At 42.7% G+C, this 15763-nt stretch overlaps 1 protein-coding gene across 1 annotated transcript in view; it reads left to right on the top strand.

Moving 5' to 3' along the window:
* Positions 1-1131: 1131 nt before the first annotated feature.
* The window catches only part of Pspc1 (paraspeckle component 1), a 65082-nt gene continuing 50450 nt past the window's right edge, over positions 1132-15763 (top strand). The window contains exons 1-2 of the mRNA XM_006993458.4: positions 1132-3283; positions 11900-12201. Of these exons, the coding sequence (XP_006993520.1) occupies positions 2915-3283; positions 11900-12201 (671 nt within the window). The 5' untranslated portion in view covers positions 1132-2914. The remainder of the gene's footprint in view (positions 3284-11899; positions 12202-15763) is intronic.

The raw sequence follows: 15763 nt of genomic DNA, 5'->3' as shown, positions 1-15763 counted from the left end.
TCTGACTCCTAAGTGCTGGGACTAAAGGCATGTGCCACCACCATCTGGTGACTTTATTTCTCAATAAAGTGTCTCTGTTTCTGTTACCAGCAGTTGGGTGGCAAAGGCAGGTAGATCTCACTGAGTTCCAGGCCAGGTTGGTCTACATAGGAAGTTCCAGAACAGCCAGGGCTACTTAGTGAGACTGTCTCAAAACAAAACAACAAAAGGAGAACAAAACCACACCACCAAATACAGTACTTAATCTCCTCACCAGTGCAAGGCTTTGTTTCCAGTTTTTGTTGCTTTCAAATGAAGTACGAGCACCTCCCCACCCTCTGCAGCTTGCTATGGTGATGCACATTCATGACCCCAGCGCTTGAAAGCTGAAGACATAAGGTCATGATTTCAAGGTCACTCTCAGCTACACATGCAGCCTAAAGTATAGGAGAACCTGCCACAAACAAGTAAAGCTCCTAAGAAAATTTGCATAAAAGATTCTGTATGAATATGATTTTATTTTACTTGGATAAATATTTAAGAATAGGGTTTGGGGGAAAGGTAAGGGGAGGGATTGGGAGGATAGGAGGGAGGGGAACCTGCGGTCCAGATGTAAAATGAAATGAGTAAGTTTATTTAATTAATAAATAATAATAAAAGAATAGGCTTCATATTTTTACTAATTAAAAGAAAAACTTTTATATAAGTATGAATGTTTTGCCTGTATGTATGTGTGCCATGTGTATGCCTGGTGCTCAGGACCTGGTGTCAGATCCATGTAACTGGATTGTGAGCAGCCATGTGGGTGTTGGAAGCCAGGTTCTCCTTGAAAGAACAGCTGGTGCCCTTAATCACTGAACCATCTCTCCAGCTCTTGAGTTTCCTATCGGAAAAAAGACTGACTTTAATGAGAAACTGCTGAACTTCTTGTAGAGCAGCATGGGAATTTAGTTGCTTTTCACGGTCTTCCAGGATTCACCTTGTATATGCCAGAAACCATATGTTGAGTTGAGAGATTCGGAACTGCTTACAAATCTTCAAGTTTTGCTCCTTGAATCCTTACAGAATGAGTTTGTGATACTTAAGTCTGTGCTCTATAGAAATTCATGGTCTGATTATACTAATTTTGTTTTTGTTCTGTTTTTTGATACAGGGGTTCTCTGTGTAACCTTGGAGGTCCTAGAACTTGCTCTGTAGATGAGGCTATCCTTGAAATCAGAGATCCATCTGTCGTTATCTCTCCAGTGCTGGGTCTAAGGGCATGTGCCACCACTGCCAGCCTCTGATTATACTAATTTTATAAGCTACTCCATTGGAGTTCTTCTCTGAAGTCAATAATCAACAACATACTGGCATGGTGGTACAAACCTTTAACCACAGATCTCAGAGGTGGAGGCAGAGGAGGTGGAGGCAGAGGAGGTAGAGGCAGAGGTAGAGGAGGTAGAGACAGAGGAAGCAGAGGTAGAGGTAGAGGAGGAAGAGGCAGAGGAGGAGGAGACAGAAGTGGAGGCAGAGGAGGAGGAGGAGGCAGAGGAGAAGGCAGAGATGGAGGCAGGTGAATCTCTTTGAGTTCAAGGCCATCCTCCTCTATGTAGAGAGTTCCAGGACATCAGGGCTACAAGTGACCTTGTCTGGAAAAGAAAACAAACAACCCCCTGCCCCAAACCAAACCAAACTAAACCAAACACAAACACAATTGTTTCAGAAAATTGGGTTGTAGGTCAGGCATAGCTCAGTGATGGCATGTGCCAAGGCTTGGGTTCAGTTCCCAGCGCTGAAAAAAACAAAATTGTATTGCTTAGTTGGGAAATTGTTTTTAATTATTTTATTATTTTGGTCAGGCTTTTCTACTTCCCAAGTGTTAGCTAGGATTACAGGTGTGAGCTACCATACCTGTCAAAAGGTGTTTTTAATTGGTTGGATATATATATATATATTTTGAGACAGGGTTTCTGTGTAGCTTTGGAGCCTGTCCTGGACCTTGCTCGGTAGACCAGGCTGGCCTCGAACTCACAGAGATCCGCCTGCCTCTGCCTCCCAAGCGCTGGGTCTAAAGGCCTGTGCCACCACCACCCAATTAGAAAAATTCTGTTTTATTAAATGTTGTTTACAAAATATATAAATTTTGTCACGCATGGTGGTCCATGCCTTTAATCCCAGCACAGGCAGGTGGATCTCTGAGTTCGAGGCCAACCTGGTGTAAAGAGGGAAGGACAGCCAGGGATATACAGAGAAAAATATAAGAAGATTTAAAAAAAAATTTTAATACCACTTTGCTGTGTAGCCCAAGTTGACCTTGAACTCCATATCCTTCTTCCCTAGTCTCTACCCAGTGCTGAAAACATGCAAGTTTCCATTTTCCCACTCAATGACAATCACCGTAATATTTAAAAGGGTAAATACATTCCCTAAATTATTATATTTTTCACACAGTACTGCACAGGCATAATTTGTTCCTTACATTCTGTGTCTGACCTGGGTGTCCCAGGGCTGAGGCCGGAGGACCGAAAGTTCAAGGCCAGCCTAGGATATGTAAATACATCGAGTTGCAAAAAGCAAAAAAAAAAAAACAAAAACAACTCCCTCCCCCAATAGTCTCTCCACTCTCTTAGGATGCAAGGTCCCCGGGAGCGGACCGGACTGCGCTCGGCTCGCCCCCCATGTGCGCACGCGCCGGGCTTGCCAAACGGTCCCCGAGTGCGGGCTTTGCGCAGGCGCGTTGGCGGAGGGGCGGGACTCTGGCCCGCGTCTCCTCTTCCAACTGCGGTTGGAAGCAGCGCCATTTTGAGCGTTCGGCCCCGGCGGGCGCGATTGCGGGGAGGCAGGGCTCCCCGGTTGTACCTGGCTCTCCTCGCTTCGTTTCCATAGATACATGTGGGGCCGTGTGCACACGGACGCGTAGGCCGCACCCGCACCCGAGGCGAACGTGGCTAAGATGATGTTAAGGGGAAACCTGAAGCAAGTGCGCATCGAGAAGAACCCGGCTCGCCTTCGCGCCCTGGAGTCGGCGGCCGGCGAGGGCGAGCCGGTGGCCGCGGCGGCCATGGCGCTGACGCTGGCCGGGGAGCAGGCGCCGCCACCCGCGCCTTCCGAGGAGCACCCGGACGAGGAGATGGGCTTCACCATCGACATCAAGAGTTTCCTCAAGCCGGGCGAGAAGACGTACACGCAGCGCTGCCGCCTCTTCGTGGGGAACCTGCCCACCGACATTACGGAGGAGGACTTCAAGAGGCTCTTCGAGCGCTACGGCGAGCCCAGCGAGGTCTTCATCAACCGCGACCGCGGCTTCGGCTTCATCCGCCTGGTGAGTCTGCGGCGGGGCGCGAGGAAACCCACAAACAAACAAACAAAGCTGCGGGGGGCTGCGGCTGGGCGCGAGGGCGCCACAGCGTCCCTGTCCCCCGCTCGCCTCCGGTTTGTAGCGGTGGGAGCCCGGGTACCGCAGGGGGGCGGGGTCAGGAGGGCGGGCGGGCGGGCGGGCGGCGTCCGGGTTGACAGTCTTGCCCGACGGAAATGGGGTTGTCACGAGGTGAATTGGGGATGTGAACTCGATGGGAAATGTAAGCAGCCGCGCGGGCTTGTTCCTTAAAAGAACGATCCAGATCATCCTTTCGCTTTCAAGGGGGGATGCGCGTTGAAGGACAGGGAGGGGATGTAGCTCAGTGGCAGAACTCTGGCCGAGGATGCTCAAGGCCCAAGGTTCCCATCCCCAGCATCTTAACAAGTAGCCGCCCCCTCTCACTCTGCACTGCCTGCTGTCTAACCTAAGGCACCCAGGTCTGCACACTCCTGACAGTAATTGGGGGCAAGGATGGGTGCTACGCTGTATTTGATTTAACCTAGCTTTAGAATATTATCCGACACCTTTAAGTACAGTTAAATTCCGATATGTGAGGCAAAAATTATGCCTAGTTATCTGTTGAAGCAGTTTTTATTATTGCTGTGTGTGTAATGAAGAGGGGGAGGCATAAATGCATGCCATTGCATTTGTATCCTGTGTTCTAGAGGTTAGCACAGTTCCAGAGGGTTAGAGTCGATGACCATCATGGTGAGGAGCGTGGCAGCAAACGGGCAGGCATGCATGATGCTGGAGCAGTAGCTGAGAGCTTTCACCTTGATCCACAAGCGGAAGGTAGAGAGAGTTGACTGGGAGTGAATGGCTTTTGAGGCTTCAAAAGCCCGCTCCTGTTCAAACTACCACACTGATATTTAACATAGAAGTGTTTTTTGTTATTTTTATGGTTAGATCTTTGTATCTGATTTTTTTTTTTTTTTTGAATCAGTTTCTTTATAGCCCTGGCTGTCCTGGAAGTCACTCTGTAGACCATGCTGGCCTTGAACTCAGAGATCTGCCTGTCTTGAGGCCTTCCGAGTGCTGGGATTAAAGGTGTGCACCACCACTGCCCAGCTTATATCTGATATAGTAATTCCAATTTGTATAAGTTTTTATCTGATTTTGAAACAGCCTCAGTTATATATCTCAGACTGGCCTGAACTCGGGATCCTCTGACCTTGGTCTTGGGTGTACTGAAGTACAGGGTTATGCTACTGAGAGGGCTTGTGGGAGCTTTCCATTGGAACTCTCTTTAAGATTGTTTTCCTGTTATTTGCATTTGTGCATGAGTGTCTGTGTGGGTATATGGAGTGAGCGTGGGTACCCTCTAAGGCCAAAGTATAGAAGGGGAGGATGGAACTTGAGTTACAGGCCATAGTGAGCTGCCTGCCATGGGTGCAAGGAACTGAACTGAGCCTGGGTCTTCTGTAAGAGCAGTACATGTACAGATGATGACCTCTCTTTTTTAAAAAAAAATATACTTATTTTTTATATTATGTGCGTTGGTGTTTTGCCATGGGTGTTGGGTACCCTCTAACTGGAGTTACAGACAGTTGGTGGGTGCTGGGAATGAACCCAGGTCCTCTGGAAGAGCACTCAGTTCTCTTAAATGCTGAGCCATCTCTCCAGCCCCAACCTTCAGAATTTTATTCTTGATGTGGATTTAGTATATAGAGAAAATTGTTTATAATTTGTTATATTTTTAGGACAGATACTTGAATATGTAAGTGGCTTCAAGAGAAGGGTAAATGCAAGATACTAATGAGGCACAAAAATTTTCTTAGAATTAATGTTAAGGAGGCAGAGGCAGGCAAATCTCTGTGATTTCATGGCTAGCCTGGTCTATAGTATGAGTTCCAGGACAGGCTCCAAAGCTACACAGAGAAAGCCTATCTCAAAAAAACCAAACCAAAACAAAACAACAACAAAACACAAACAAAAAGAGAATTAATGTTAAATATTTAGTACATACTGCAAATATAAACACATTTACTTAAAATCGTTTTATTTAATTATTTCTATTCATTCATTCATTCATTTATTTGTTTGTTTATTTTTTGATTTTTTGAGACAGGGTTTCTCTGTGTAGTTTTGCGCCTTTCCTGAAACTCACTTGGTAGCCCAGGCTGGCCTCCGAACTCACAGAGATCCACCTGGCTCTGCCTCCCGAGTGCTGGGATTAAAGGCATGCGCCACCACCGCCCAGCTAGTTATTATTTTATTTATGGGGTTTTGCCTGCATGTATGCCTGAAGCAGGCATTGGATCCCCTGGGACTGGAGTAGTGAACTGCCATGTGGGTGCCGGGAATTAAACCAGGGTCTTCTGGAAGAACAACCAGTGCCGTTAACCATTGAGCTGTCTCTCCAGCCCTAAATATGTTTACTTACCTTTAAATGAAGAGAAACAACTTCTCTTGTATAATTTTTTTTTTTTTTTTTTTTTTTTTGGAGACAGGGTCTATGCAACTCTGGCTGGCATAGACTTACCCTTAGACTAGCTTGGCATCAATCTCTCAGGCCCACCTACCTCTACCACCTGAGAGTCAAGGGTTAAAAGTGTGCACCACCACAACAGGCTATTTATATATTTTTGAGGTAGAGTCTTACTTTGTAGCCCAGGTTGGCCAGTAACTCATTATGTAGCCTAAGTTAGCCTTGATCTTCTGGCAGTCCTCCGTCTTAGTCTCCTGGGCACTGGGTTTACAGCTGTAAGCCAACATATCTGGCTTCATCTCATTTAAGAATAATTTCTGGAATTATAAAGTAGGAAATGGGGGCTGGAGAGATGGCTCTCCATTTAAGAGCACTAACTGCTCCTCCAAAGGTCCTGAATTTAATTTCCAGCAACCACATGGTGGCTAATAACTGTCAATGGGATTCGATGCCCTCTTCTGGCATGCAGAGGTACATACAGATTAGAACACTCATATACATAAAATACATAAATAAATAAGTCTTAAAAAAAAGGAAATGAACAGGCTACTCTTTGTTCTTTTAGGACATATTCCTGTAAACTGGGCTTGGTGGCATACACCTTTAATCCTAGCTCTGTGGAGGCGGAGATGGGAGGATCTCTGTGGGTTCCAGGTTAGTATTGTCTACACAGCAAGTTCCAGGACAGTCAGGATTAAATAGACAGACCCTGCCTCAAAAAAGAAAAAAAAAAAAAAAAAAAAAAAAAGAAATATGTACTCTTCTAAACCTGACACCCAATATTTTTTGTGTAGGAATAGGAAGACCTGTTCATTGAAAACTAGGAGTTAGCTTATAGAAATTTGACTTTTTAGGTAATTTTACAGTATAATCTGAATTCTGTGAATATTAGGTAATATTATAAATTTTAAATGTTGCTCAAGTATATTTTTCAGTTGGAATATATATATATATATAAAATTGTGTACTAGATGTGAATATAAATATTGGTGTGCAGTGACTTAATGAGTATCGATGGTAGAATAGTTATAAAACAGCAATAGGAATTGTGCCTGGTTTATGTTTCTAGATCTTTCCCACCTCACCTTTTTAGGAGAGACAGGGTTGTGTGTAGCCAGCCTTCATAGTGTTGAGATTATAGTTGTCACCAATGTCCCTCTCTAGAAGTACTTTTAAAAATGTGTTAATTAAGCCGGGCGGTGGTGGCGCATGCCTTTAATCCCAGCACTTGGGAGGCAGAGGCAAGCGGATCTCTGTGAGTTCGAGGCCAGCCTGGGGTACCAAATGAGTTCCAGGAAAGGCGCAAAGCTACACAGAGAAACCCTGTCTTGAAAAACAAAAAAAACAAAAAAAAAAAAAGTATTATTTTCAACTTTATTTTTATTTTATGTGTGTTTGTGTGTTTGTGTTTGCCTGCATGTATGTGTCCACCATGTGTGTGCCTGGTGGCTGTAAAGGACAGAAGAAGACATTGGATCCCCTGTAGCTGGCGTTATAGATCGTACAAGCCATCATGTAGGTGCTAGGAACCAAATCCAGATCCTCTGCAAGAGCAAGTGTTCCTGACTGCTGAGCCATCTTTCCAGCTCCTAGAAATACTTTATAGAAAGTGTTTTAGGGGGTGGGGATTTAGCTCAGTGGTGGAGCGCTTGGCAAGGCCCTGGGTTCGGTCCTCAGCTCTGGAAAGAAAAGAAGAAAGTTTTTTGTTCCTTCTGCTTGTTTATATGTGTGTATGTGTACCCAACAGCATACATGTGGCATGAGAGGACAACCTTCAGGAGACATTTCTCTCCTTCTACAATGTGAGTCCCAGGGATATAGTTTAGGTTGTCAGGCTTGAAAGCAAGTATCTTTACCTGCTGATCGATTTTCATAGCATTTGGTAATATTTATTTATTTTTGGAGGTAGGGTCTCACTATATAACCCTGTGTAGCCTGAAACACAGAAATCTGCCTTTCTTCCCCTCCCAATAGTATTGAGATTAAAGATGTCATGTCCAGCCTTAATTTGGTTGTATTTTTTTGAGACAGCATTTCTCTGTGTAACCATCCTTGCTGTCCTGGAGCCCATTCTGTAGACTAGGCTAGCCTTAAACTCTCAGAGATCCACCTACTTCTGCCTTCCAAGGGCTGGGATTAAAGGCATGCACCACCACTGGCCGCTTGGCTAATTTGGTAATCTTTGATACACAAATTTCTTTTATATTTCTGTTTGAGATAGGGACCAGTATAGATCAACTTGGCTTCCAGTTCACCCTGTAGTGCAGGATGATCTTGATTTCCTGAGGGTCCTCTTGTATGACATTTTCTGGGGAACTATGAGCAAACATCTCCTTACCCTAGGTTTCAGTTTTGTTTATATGGCTTAAGGTGTGCCTGAATGTATGAGTATGTCTGTGCATCATGTGTGTGCAGTGCCCATGGAGGCCAGAAGAGGGAGTCAGACTCCCCTGGGCCTGGAGTTGCCTCAGTGGTGTTGGGAATTGATTCCAGGTCCTCTGAAAGAATGCCAGTGCTTTTATCCACTGAGCCATCTCTCCAGCCCTTTACCTCCTGTTTATTTAAAAAACAAACTGTGCACAGTCACGCATGCACACACACAAAACTATACAGGTTATGGGAGTTGGTTTTCTCCTTCTACCTTTTGAGTTCTGGGAATTACACTCAGGTTGTCTGGCTTGGAAGCATGAGCCTTTACCCGCTGAGCCATTTACTCACCCAGCTCCAGCAAGCAGGACTTAAAAAAGATGCTAAAATGTCCTTACTGCATAAACGTTTTGTTCCAAACGTGAAAAATGTAGTTGCCAAAAGCAAAAATGTACTTGATCTGTCCAGGTGTGCTCTTGATGGTGCATTATTATAACACTCATGAGGCAGAGACAGATGGATCTCTGTGAGTTTGAGGCCAGAATGGTCTACATACTATGTTTCAAGACAGCTAGGGCTCTGTAGAGAGACCCTATGTCAAAAAAACAAAATCAAACAAACAAAATGTACTTGATGTAAAATTGAGACACGGATGGCCTCCTCCAAATGAAATGACAGAACTTGTGACTTCATGGATGGGTCAGTGAGTCCAAACAGGAGCTGCTCTCTGGAAACATTCTTTAATTTTAGAGTTTTTTCCAACCCACGTTAATGTTCTTACTGCCGAACATTTCCCTTTGCTCCCAAGCTTTTTAGTATAAAGAAATTTTGGTAGAGTTGCAAATGTTCTCATACTCACCATGTAGATTTTACAATGAAGTTTGCCAAAGTTTTAATATCTATTGCCTCTTCACCAGTTTATGACCTTTAATATTCCAGCTTGCTTGCCATTAACTAGAGTTCAGTTTAGGATACTTGTATGTATGTGTATGTAGACAGAGTGAAAGGCTTTTTTGTTTGTTTGGTTTTTCGTGTTTGAGGATTGAACCGAGGGCCTTCTGCATGTATGGGTAAGTAGTCTGCTACTGAGCTTAATCCCTAGCCTCTAAAAACACACGTTTTTCACAAGTGGAATGAATATATCTGATTAATATAAATCCTTATGTAAAAGTAGAGAACATGATTATTGTCTTCAAGAATTTTCCTTGTGGCCAGACGGTGTTGGCATACACCTTTAATCCCAGCACTCAGGAGGCAGAGCCAGGCAGATCTCTGTGAGTTTAAGGCCAGCCTGGTCCCAGAGCAAGAGCCGAGACAGGCACCAAAATTACACAGAGAAACCCTGTTTTGGGGGGTGGAGGGTGATTTTCCTCATGTTCTTTCTGTCTCCAATTCCCTGGTAGCATTTTAATTTAGTGCTCCTAGGTTATATTACACATTGAATAACAAAGTACTTGCTTTTTTTTTTTTTAAGATATTTTTGTTTCCTGCTATTAGTACTGTTAAATTAAAATAAAAGCAAGGTGTGTGTGTGTGTGTGTGTGTGTGTGTGTGTGTGTGTGTGTGTGTGTGTGTGTGTTTGGTGCTGGGAGATTGAAATGAGGTCTTCTCATATGCTAAGCAAGTGTTCTCCCACTGAGCTTATCTCAGCTTTCTAAAAAAATTTAGATTACTTATTATCAATTATTGATTGATTGATTGTTTTTCAAGACAGAGTTTGTGATCCTCTTGCTTCAGCCTCTTCAGTAGTAGGGATTACAGACATGTATCGCTGAGACAAGGTACAAATGTTTTGGTATCTCTGAATAGATTGGCTTCATTTGCGTTTTTTATAAAAATAGTTTTATAGATAGGATTTTGCAGAAGAACTAATTTTTAGACTGTAAACATTTATCTACTTTTAGGGAGAATTTTTTTTTTTAACATTCATTTGTGTTTTGGGCATGTAAACATTGTGCAGGTGTAAATGTTACAACTTGTAGGAGTTAGTTCTGGGGATTGAACCCAGGTCATCAGGCTTGGTGGTATTACCTTTACCTACAGGGCCATCTTAGTGGCCTTTCTTTTCTTTTCTTTTTTTAAAAATAAGTTTGTTTTATTTTACATCCCAGCCCCAGTTGCCCTTCCATCCTGTCCTCCTAGTATTTTCCTTGTGTAGATACATTTCTTATATTAAATCTATATTGAAAGCTCTTGGTGGTTCTTCTTGGAGAATTTCCAGAGCACAGTGAAGAACATTTCTATTAAATTTACCATTTATTCATTATATATACTTATCTTGTACCAAACAAGTGAAATCTCCGAGTAGGAGGAAGTTTCTCTCTTTCAATTTTTTTTTTTAAGGGATTTTTGAGATAGGGTTTCTCCATGTAGCTTTAGAGCGTGTCCTGTAACTCACTTTGTAGACCAGGCTAGCCTTGAACTCACAGAGATTCTCTCCTGGCTCTGCCTCCTGAGTGCTGGGATTAAAGGCATGCTCCACTGCCCAGCATTATTATTATTATTTTTTAAAGATTTAGTTATTATGTATACAGTATTCTGCCTGCATGTATGCCTGCATGCCAGGAGAGGGCACCAGATCTCATTATAGATGGTTGTGAGCCATCATGGGAATTGAACTCAGGACCTCTGCAAGAGCAGCCAGTGCTCTTTACCTCTGAGCCATCTCTCCAGCCCTCTCTTTTATATTTTTGCTAGATTTATTTATTTATTTATTAATTACAGTAGTAGCACAGATATGGAGGTCAAAGAACACCTTTGGGAATCTGTTCTCTTCTACCTTTTGTGGGTCCTTGGGATCAAATATCAGTCATTTGCTTGGTGACAAATGCCTTTACTTGCTGAATCATCTTACTGGCCCAGTGTTTGTTTTGAGAGATAGGATCTCATTGAGAATCAAGTAACAAGTAATTTGTGGATTGTAACAGTTCTTGCCTTTCTGTTAAGAAGTGTGTAGCCAGGCGGTGGTGGCTAATGGAATCCCAGCACTCAGGAGGTAGAGGCAGGTAGATCTCTGGGTTTGAGGCCAGCCTGCCCTACAGATCGAGTTAGTTTCAGGATAGCCAGGGATACACAGACCCTGTCTTGAAAAAACAACAACAAAAACAACCCCCCCCCCCAAGACCTAATGTTAGTGTTTGCAGATGATGTAGATTAGGCTGGCAATGGAAATTTGATGTTGTATCAACCAGGCATTGGAGCACATGCTAGTATCTCAGCACTCACAAAGTAGAAGCAGGGATGGTGGTAGAGGGGGCAGCTTTGAGGCCAGCCTAGACTCCATAGGGAGACTCCAAAAAACAAAGCCCGTAAAGAAATGAATCAATCGACCAATCTCAAAAATACTGAGGTGTATATAAAGAATTGTTTTCATGGTAGTTCTAGAAACTGATACTTATTCTCAACAATAACCTTTCTTTCTTTCTTTCTTTTCTTTTTTTTGGAGACAGGTTTCTCTGTATCCCTGGTTGTCCTGGAACTCATTTTGTAAGCCAGACTGGCCTTGAACTCAGCGATTGGCCTGCCTCTGCCTTCCAAATGCTGGGATCAAAGGTGTGCAACATAGACACACACACATACATACCCTGGCTGACTTTTTTTTTTTAAGCTTAAAATGTTTACAATGGTGTTTTGAATAACCTAGTAAAAGGCATGTGATGCCAAAGTTAGAGATAAAAGAGACCTTATTATCTGTTTCCCAGTGTTACTCAGTCTCCTTAGAACCAAGCCTATTCTAATTTTTTTTGTTATACAACTTTAAAAAAATGACTTTTCCTCTTAAAAAGGAATCCAGAACACTGGCTGAGATTGCAAAAGCAGAGCTGGATGGCACCATACTGAAGAGCAGACCTCTCCGAATTCGCTTTGCTACACATGGAGCAGCTCTCACGGTCAAGAACCTTTCTCCAGTTGTTTCCAATGAGCTGCTGGAGCAAGCATTTTCCCAGTTTGGTCCAGTAGAGAAAGCTGTTGTGGTTGTGGATGACCGTGGTAGAGCTACAGGAAAAGGTTTTGTAGAATTCGCAGCGAAGCCTCCTGCTCGAAAGGCTCTGGAGAGATGTGGTGATGGGGCCTTCTTGCTAACAACGTAAGTGTTAACTATCTTGTCCTCTGTCCAGTTACATACGGGCTGTGTCTGTTGGGATTCTGATGTTGGCTTGTTTGTTTTGTATAGTGTATTAATTTTTTTGAAACAAGGTTTTGCTGTCTAGCTCTGGATGGTTCAGCGCTCGCTATGGAGACAGGCTGGCCTCCAGCTTGTGAGTGATTAAAGGTGTGCATGCACCACCAGGCCTGGCTTTTAAAACAACAAGTTTGTTGTTTTTGACCCAGTCTGGAGATGTTGGCCCCAGACTTGCCGCAGTCCTTCTGCCTCAGCCTCCTGAGTGCTCGGTTTGTAAGTGTGTGTGTGTGTGTGTGTGTGTGGGTGTGGGTGTGGGTGTGGGTGTGGGTGCGCGAGACATTACCGTGGGTAAGGAGATAGTTCAATACTTTTGATTGTGTGTGTGATCACTGGGAGTCACGTAAGAAATTTGAAGCTTTAAGAAATTTTAGCTTTCTTGAGGTATAATTTTCTTACATAAAAAAACCCATCTTGTTTCAAATGTGGAACCCAATGAATTTTTTGATTTTTGTTTTGGGCACAGAGTCTTAACTTACTTTGTGATTCCCAAGCATTATAATTAAAGGCATGTGTGGTGGCTGGCTGGCTCAATAGGTATGTTTTTTGTTGTTATTTTGAGATACAGTCTTGCTGTGTAGACCAGGTTGGCTTCAACCTCACTCTGTAGCTGGGGATGACTTAGAACTCATTTTAGTGGCTGGGATTACAGGTGTGCGTGTCCATGCCCAGTCAGACTGTTCTATAGTGGTCATATCTCTCTCATTCCTCATTCTCACCAGCAATGAATGACAACTTCATATTTCATTGGAGGTTAAATTAGATTTTATTTCTGATAATTAAGGTTGAGCATCTTTTTGTGTGCTTTTTTTTGTCACTTATATCTCCTCATGAAGTATGTGAAAATTTTTGCCCCCACTCTTTTTTTTTTTTTAAGTTAGGTGGTTTGTTTCTCTTCCCGAATTACATAATCTAGATACACATCAGTATTGTAAATATTTCTTTTAGTTTGTGACTTGCATTTTTATTTTGTTTTGAAACAAGATCTCACTATGTACTCTTTATGTAGACCAGGTTAGCCTTGAACTACTAGAGATCTGGCTACCTCTGTAAGATTAAAATGTGTGCCACCATGTCTAACTTGTGGGTTATGCTTTGGGAAGGATGGGCAGTGCTGGGTATGGAACCTAGGGCTTTGTACTTTGTAGACAAGCTCTCTACTTGAGCTATCATAGTCTTGTAGTGTGCGTTTTAATTTTCTTTTTAATTACTATTTATAATGATACTAAAGGACTGTTTTTAATTTTTTTTTCATTTTTACATACCATCCTCTTCCCCCTCCCTATTCTCCTCTCACCCTCCACCTCCCCCCAGATGATTTATTTTTAAGTTTTTCTTTTAAGTATGTATATGTATTGGTGCACATGACTGCAGTTGCCCTTATTGGCTAGAGGTGTCAGGTATCAGATTCCTCTTAACCTGGAGTTTTAAGGAGTTGGAAACTGCTGAATATGGCTGCTAGAAACTGGACTACTGTCTTTTGCAAGACCAGTATGTTCTTGTAACCACTGAGCCATCTCTTTAGAGCAGTGATTCTCAACCTATGGATTGCAACCTCTTTGGGGGATCACATACCAGATATCTTGCTTATCAGATATTTAATTTATGATTCATAACAGTAGCAGAATTACAGTTATGAAGTAGCAACAAAATAATTTTATGGTTGTGGGGGGTCACCACAACATGAGTATTAAAGGACTGTAGTATTAGGAAGGTTGAGAACCTTCTGCTCTAGAGCCACATTTTAATTTTTAAATAGTGGTTTTCAAGGAACAGCAGTAGCCAGAGTTACTGGTGCTCATGAGCCATCTGATGGGGATTTTGGGAATTGAACTAGGGTCCTCTGGAAGAGCAGCAGTACATTTGCTTAAGTGCTGAGTCCTATCTCTACCTCTGATGACTTATTTAAACTGAGCATACACTATTTATTTTCCACAATAAAATGCCTTTCAAGTTGCTAACAAACAATGCATTTGGTGGGAAAAGCCTTACAAAATCATAACTCCAGGTTTGGTGCGTGTTGGTTGTCTTCTTCAGGAGTTAGCTACATTGTTTTTGAGACAAGGTCTGCTGGGACCTGAGGCCCACTGCCATGATTAGCTGTGCTAGCTGGCCAGTGAGCTCCAGGTGTACTCTTGTCTCTGCCTTTCCAACTCTGCAGTTACAGGTGCCTGCCCCACTTGGCTTTTTACATGGATGCTGGGGTTGAGGTCAAATCCTCCTTCTTGTGTAGCAAGCACTTCACTGACTGAGCCATTTCCCTTGCCTGGTAACTCCAGGTTTAACATTGATTGGGCACTTGATTTATTTTTTTTCGGTCAATTTATTTACATGTTTCCATATGTATTTTTTGTTAAAATGAATAAAATTAGCAAATGTCACTATAAACCAAATTTAAATCAAGATTTAAAAACTTTTTCAATACCTGAGATGATATTGAAGTTTTAAAAAAAGGTGAGATAATGAACAAGTAGTAGGTAAGCATAATGAAACCACAGATGCTAACATGTTAGCATACTTCCCATTAAAGATAAAATGGGACAGTCCCTTAAGTACTTACTCTGCACCACATATGTTCCTCACTCTTTTTGTTATGTAATAGGATGATGGGACTTGTGACTGATCTTGGCTCATTTGTTCTGTGTCTGTTTAGGAACAACAAAAGGGAGAGTTGGGGGAACATTGTACATTTTGTACTTGTCAGGTTCTGTTTCAGAAAGTTGTCCATCCCTTCTTCCCTAATGTTACCAGTTATCTAGTGCCCATATTCATGGTAAAGATTGAATTTATAGTGCCTGACATGCTTGGTTTATTCCTCCCTTCTTCCCTCCTTTGTTCCCTCCTTCCTTCTTTCTTTTTTACAGGGTCTCACTACATAACCCTGGCTATCCTGGAATTTGCTACGTAGACCAGGCTGGGCTTGAACTCACAGATAACCACCTGGCTTGTGTCTTGTATCTGACATGTTTTAAAGTACAGAACTGACATTTCTTTCTGAACTTTGTGAGCTGCCATGTGGGTGCTGGGAGTTGAACCTGGGTCCTTTGGAAGAACAGCCTCTGAGCCATTTCTCCAGCCCTCAATGAATCACTTCTTAAAAGAAAGAATTTTCAACCTTTTTGCCCTCTTCTTTCTTAATTTTTTAATTTTATTTTATGTGTATGAGTGTTTTTCTGCATGTATGTCTGTACTGCATGTATGTGCCTGCCTGCTGCTGATGGAGCTAGAAAATGGAGTCAGATCTCTGTTGTGAGCCTCCATGTAGGTGCTAAGAATTCAGCCTGGGTTCTTGAGGAAAAGCGGCAGTGCTTTTTAACTGCTGAACCGTCCTTCCAGCTGCCCCCCCAACACTTTTTTTTTTTAAGGGTTCTTCTGTAGTCTGCTTGCATTTAGTTTAAAATGACTTTGAACTTAGGTTTCTCCTATTTCTACTTCCTGAGTGCTGAGATTATAGGCACTACCATGTCTA

Source organism: Peromyscus maniculatus, chromosome 9 (assembly GCF_049852395.1).
Source record: "Peromyscus maniculatus bairdii isolate BWxNUB_F1_BW_parent chromosome 9, HU_Pman_BW_mat_3.1, whole genome shotgun sequence".
Lineage (NCBI taxonomy): Eukaryota > Metazoa > Chordata > Mammalia > Rodentia > Cricetidae > Peromyscus > Peromyscus maniculatus.
Note: the sequence above shows the minus strand (reverse complement) of the source record. Positions and strands in the feature narration are given on the sequence as shown.